The sequence below is a fragment of the Salvia miltiorrhiza genome, chromosome 3 (assembly GCF_028751815.1).
Source record: "Salvia miltiorrhiza cultivar Shanhuang (shh) chromosome 3, IMPLAD_Smil_shh, whole genome shotgun sequence".
NCBI classification, from domain to species: Eukaryota; Viridiplantae; Streptophyta; class Magnoliopsida; order Lamiales; family Lamiaceae; genus Salvia; species Salvia miltiorrhiza.
In genome coordinates, this window is record NC_080389.1 from 4,087,275 (window position 1) to 4,093,600 (window position 6,326).

The 6,326-nt window shown below is 34.6% G+C and overlaps 1 protein-coding gene across 1 annotated transcript; it reads right to left on the reverse strand.

Moving 5' to 3' along the window:
• Nucleotides 1-1,399: 1,399 nt before the first annotated feature.
• LOC131018129 (F-box/kelch-repeat protein At3g06240-like) lies at nucleotides 1,400-5,561 on the reverse strand. The gene is made up of 5 exons (XM_057946851.1): nucleotides 5,459-5,561; nucleotides 4,222-5,374; nucleotides 2,358-2,454; nucleotides 1,914-2,258; nucleotides 1,400-1,818 (listed from the first exon to the last, which is right to left on the reverse strand). Exons 2-5 carry the CDS (start codon nucleotides 5,372-5,374, stop codon nucleotides 1,449-1,451), a joined length of 1,965 nt encoding a protein of 654 aa, XP_057802834.1. The 5' UTR covers nucleotides 5,459-5,561; the 3' UTR covers nucleotides 1,400-1,448.
• Between the last annotated feature and the right edge of the window lie 765 nt (nucleotides 5,562-6,326).

Genomic DNA, 6,326 nt, shown 5'->3' on the forward strand with positions numbered 1-6,326 from the left:
TTAATGTACCGTGTGATTTACTTTAATTTAATGTGTGAAAGAATTAAAGTTTGATGCGTGTATGTCCATAAATAATAAAATCATATCTACCTTAAATATAGGAATGGTTGTTAATGATAAAAAGTAAATTACATGTATGTCCTTGAATTTAATTATTATAACCGAAAATTAGGAAAAATCTGGTGCGTTAGATTGCATAAATCAAGGCTCAGGATTCATTCTTCATTCTCTCTACATTTAGCCTTCTTTTTTGATCCCTTCCCTATTTACACATATGCCATTGAGGAACCCACCACTTTTAATCTTAAAAAATGTCAATAGTCAACATACTTACTAACTACTATGTCCGCTCGTGCAATGCACAACCAAAATCGAAATTAAATAATATTTTAAATAAAAAATATACATGTTAAACATAATTTAAATATAAGTTAATGCAAACTTCTCAGACACCCAAAGACTCTCCTTTGTGAGAGGTCTTGGGTTCAATCCCGCCTGCGTGCGGGTAGTATTTCCACTTTTGTGTGGGTAGTGTTCCCACCTTTCTGTGGGTAGCGTTCCGCCTGCATGCGGTTGTTTTCTCATATTTGTGTGGTGTAAAGGTCCCGCCTAGCATGTGAGTTGCTAATTTGATTATATATTTGATACCTCTTGTAATTTCTCAAAAAAAAAAAAAAAGTTAATGCAAACATGAATCTAAAACAATGAAATTATCCACAACATAATTTCAATAAAAAAAAAACATGAATTGGAAAACATATGAGTTTGAAATTTTTGAAATACCAATTAATTTATTGATAATGTGTATAAATATATAAATCATCAAATATCAAAAGCAATTATAAATGATACTAATGAATATCATTATGTATCATATAATATTTTAAGATGTACAAAACTATTTATTTGCATATAGTTTAATGTATTTATTGAATACATATTTATATCATATTTATGTGGTCATTTTGTTTAAATACAATTTTAAAATAAAGTTATTCTGCAACATCCAAATATTTGATTTTATAGAAAAAACATGATTTGTTTTCATAAATAAAATTGGTCAATTTATTAAGTTTAATTTTATAATATTGAACAATGATGTTTCATTATTTTAGTTGGGTTTTGATTTTAATTAATAAAAAAAATATATCTGAAAATTAGTTATATTGGTAAGTCGTAAGCGTAAACATGTCATGTAATTAATTTGAATAAACATGAGAATAGTATTTTTATATGCATAAATAAATTATGTTATTTTATCGATATTTTTTTCTATCAGCGAGTGAATGAAAAAATAAAGGGTTGAACATGAGACATATGTAGTTCATTTTCAAAAAAGGTTTTTATTTTATTTTATTTCAATCTTTCATACATCTTCTGGTGAGATTAAACTTTCAACGTAGACACGTGTACGGTAACGGAAACAAAACTCAGTACTGCGGAACGCATTATCTCCGCGATCGTAAACCAACAAAAGTGGATCCACAATTGACCAAAATCTCTCTGTTTTGAGCCACCACCAATGGTAGCGGCAATGGTAGAAGAAGCTGAACAAGATGAGCAAGAGTCGCCACTTTCTTCCAAGACTCCTTCATAACCCAAAGTTGAACGGGCCTTCCATGGTTATAATATGTCACGCAAAGGCAACCACCTACCACACCCACCAACCAACTTCTACTTCTCCACCCTTGTTGAAAGGGAATCTCAATCCTTCCAAACTCCTCACTCTTCAAGTCCAAGAAAATTATATATTCTTCATATCCATTTCTCTTCCAGTAAAGCTTCCCACCTGCAAACACCCTCCTCGCCAACAGTAATCTAAATCATCACAGAGCTCAATTGTTTTCCATGATTTTGTCTTTGAACCATAAACTTTACCAACCCAGTTATCAATCCCTCCGTAATAATCATACCCAACCAAAAGCACAAACACCTTGTACTCATCACTCGATTCAACCCAACCGAATCCGTAATTCTTAGCAAAGCCTGGACCAGAAATTTCTGGCAGTTTCTTGGAGCTTCGAGTTGATGGGTTCCACAAGTAAATTTTTCTTGGTTTCTCCGCAACAGCAAAGGGTAGTTTGCTTGATTTCTCAAGAACGCAGAACAGCCCATTATAGCATCCCCAAATTTGAAATGGCAGCAATGTAGTAATCACTAGATCATCAGGTGAATCTCGACTGATAGGTCGTTCACTCAGCAATGACTGCAGAGAACATTCCTCAGGCCTATCACGCGAATTCTTCAGTGTAATGAGCCTTTGATGGGGGAAACATGGATTTTTTATTGAATTTTGATGATGGGCTTTGATGAAGCGTTTGCTGCCTATTAAAGACAGCCATGTTTTTGAAACGCACCTGAATCTCAAGAGTGATTTCACCGGCAATCTTGACAGTATTTCTTCCTCGATGACTTCTTGATGAAGACAGTATTTTCCGATCTCCATATCAAAATCTTAAAAGAAATTGTTCAACTTTCTTCTCATTCTTCATCTTCTCCAATACCATAATAAATTTGCTTCTTCTCCAACATATGTGACTTGCTGCCTGAATTGAACGAAAACGGACTCATTGAGAATTGTGTTATCTAATCTATGTTATAAGTTTCCATGACAATAATGAAATCAAAACAACGAAGAAGAATAGCAAATCAACTATGAGCTGGTGGTTACCTTAGCAAGACCAAAATCAAGGGCAATGATGGTACGGATCAGGGGCTACGCGGCAGCGCTTGGTAGCAAGTGGCGATGGGTGTTTGGCATCTCCGAACAACGGTGCGACTATGGAGAAGCCAATACATCACAAGGAATATATCCAATGAGAATTGGTGGTGTGCAGAAAAGAGTGAGAAATGAAAGAGAGGAAAGATAGACTTGTATTTTGATTTGTGAAATATGAATTTGCTTGAGATATTATAATTGCATGTCTGATGCTTATATTACTCTAATTTGATAGCTATCACCTGTAACAATATTCCGAGGACTTCTAGGTTTTAGGCTTTTGCTCCGATATTCCGAGGGTTTTAGGTTTTTGCTCTTGAAGAGGCCATTGTTTGGTTTTTGTATTTACAATAAATAGTTTTATCAGAGAAATGGGCTCTATTCGATTAAGAGGGTTTTTCCCAATTTCAAGATTTTTAGTGTATGATTTATTTTTATTTTATTTCCGTTGATAATGAATATGGGCTCTTCAACTTTTGATCATGATTCAAATCAAAAGTTGCTTGACCTTATCTTTTTCATTTCTTTGATCACCCTTAATATTTACAAAAAAAAAAACTCATTTAATATAACACATCAATTTTGGTGGACCTCTCTTCCACTCAATTTTGGTGTCATTTTCTCCACTTTATACACATTATTCAACTTATTAAAGCTCATTCCCCCAAATTACAATACAATTTTTGTGGACGAAGTAAGTATGTTTTTTCAATCTTTGGGCATTACTAAAATAGGAGCATCATAGTAATAATTAATAACAAACAACATTTTCATAGATTATATAGTTTCAATATATTACAAATTAGTTTCAGTACATTACAATTTTTTTTGAACATTTCGTGTATTTTAGACATTTTTTATTAAAAGACAAGCATAATCTAAATAATAAACAATTTTTTTTGGGCATTTCATACATTTTCTATTAAAAAACGAGCATAATAATAATAGTAATAATAATAATGAACAATATTTTCATATATTATATAGTTTTAAATAATTCGATTATCCTTAAATTAAGTATATGAGTGAATATAACAAGCAAATTAACTTTTGTATACAAAGTTCTTTTATAATAGGTATAGAATATCTATATATATATCTTTGAAAATAAATAAAATCTCAAAATTTGGGAGCCCCCGGCTCCGTCCCTGGCAGCAATCACTTATAGCATCCCTGCAATATCAAAAAGCCAGTTTATATTATAAGTCAAAATTCTTTCGTTTTCGTGCACAAATTTCACTACATATATATATATTATAAAATACAAGAGTCTAAGGTTCTTTAGACACTTTCACAAGAAAGATAAAAAAATTAAAAGAAAAAATGATATTGTTCTGCCTAGCTACTATGTTTTTGTAATCAAGGGAGAGAAAAGGTAGCATCATTAATTTTATATATAGTTGATGGTATCCATAAAGGTAGCTACTATCTTTCGTTTTCGTGCACAAATTTCACTACATATATATTGTTCTGCCTAGCATCATGTTCTAAGACGTTGTTTCATAAATCTTCTGGCGAGACTAAACTTTCAACATAGACTTGATATGACAAAGGATTGACACAATCCTCGTAGCTGCTGAACCCAGTATCCTCACAACAGGAACAATACTTGAGGTTGCGGAACACATTATCTCGACAATCATAAACCAACAAAATGAATCCACAATTTACCAAAATCTCTCCGTTTAGACCTTTCACCAATGGTGGTGGTTGAAGAAGCTCAAGAAGATGAGAAAGAGTAACCACTTTCTCCCAAGACTCCTTCATAACCCAAACTCGAAAGCCTCTAATTTTATAATTAAAACATAGCACACAAAGGAAACCACCAAGCACACCCACAATGCCATACACCTCTTGATCAAAGGGAAGCTCAATCCTTCCAAACACCTCACTCTTCAAGTCCCAGAAAATAATAACTTTATCATGTCCGTTCTTCCAGTAAAGCTTCCCACCTGCAAACACCCCTCCTGGCCAACAGTAATCTAAATCATCGCAGAGCTCAATTGTTTTCCATGATTTTGTCTTTGAACTATAAACTTTACCAACCTTGGAGTTATCATAATAATGAACCACAAGCACAAACACCTTATACTCATTAGTCGATTCAACCCAACCAAACCCAAAATTCCGAACACCAGAGTTGGGATTAGAAATTTCTGGCAGTTTCTTGGAGATTCTAGTGGATGGGTTCCACAACTGAAATATTGTATTTTGGTCATGGAGAATGCAGAGCAGCCCATTACAGCTCCCCACAATTCGATATTCAGTCAATGTAGTATTCATTGGATCAGCTAAAGGAGATAAAGGGATAGTACTTGTTGGTCCACTCAAAACCGACAGCAGAGAACAGTACTGAGGTTGTTCAACCAAATCCGACTCTACAATGACCCTTTGTTGGGGGAAAGAAGGGTTGTTCAACGAATTTTGGTGGTGTTTTTTTATGAATCTGTCGCTGCCATTTAAAGAGCCCCATGATTTTGAAACGCACCTTAATCTCAACAGTGATTTCACCGGCAATCTTGATAGTATTTCTTCGATGATTTCTTCTGGAAGATGGAGATTTTGCTGATTTCGTCTTCTTCTTATTCTTCTTCTTCTTCTGCCTATTCTAGCACTTCTTGAAAGAAATTGTTGAACTTTCTTCTCATTCTTCATCTATGTTAAAGTTTCCATGACAATAATGAAATCAAAATAACGAAGAATCGAAGAATAGCAAATCAACTATTAGCTGGTGGTTACCTTAGAAAATCAAGGAAGATGATGGTATGGGTGTGGTGGCATTCGACGGCGTCACTATGGAGAAGCGGCAGTGCGGTTAAGTCTCTCTCTTAAAGAAAGGGTTGCATGAGATTCAAAGGCATGGAACCAAAATAAACCCTAAAATTCATAAACTGCGGTGAAGTTCCCACAACTCTTTCGGCCCATAACATTATTGATACTATACTTTATGTTTTAAAATAATAATAAATAATAAATTTAATAAAAGACTCTTTCTGCCTTTCTCTGATCTCTGTTCAGACGCCATTCTCACTCGCGCAGCCACCCCTACCGGCGCCTTTTCCCACCGGCCGCCGGCGCCGCTGCCCCCGTGCTCAGCCTCCCAGCCGCAGCCGCCTCCCACCAACCACGCGGCACACCAGCCGCCTCCCACCAGCACCAGCACGCACCTCCCGCACGCCGTCGACGGCCTGAAGGTAAGTTTTTTTTTTTTTTTTTTTTTTTTCCAGTTCCATATAATTTACCTTTGTATCTTTTTTTTCTGAATGTTTATTGATCTCTATGGTTATTTCTCTGATGCAATTAGTATATTTTGTATGGAAATATAGAATGATTGTTTATGGGATTGGAGATGAGTTTTCATTAATTTCTCCGGCAGAACATATGGGATTGTTTATGTTGATTCTCCCATGATATGAGCACTCTATTTTTATTTAAGCATTTATTTTTTGTGATGTTGTGCAAGTGATATCTTAGAAATTACTTGTTGATGCTTTTCATGTAGTAGTACGTATAATCACATCTTAGTAGCACTATAACTAGGCTCAATATACGTGACTTAACAATATATATGACTGACTGGCTAGGTATAGAAGTTTTTAGTTAATTT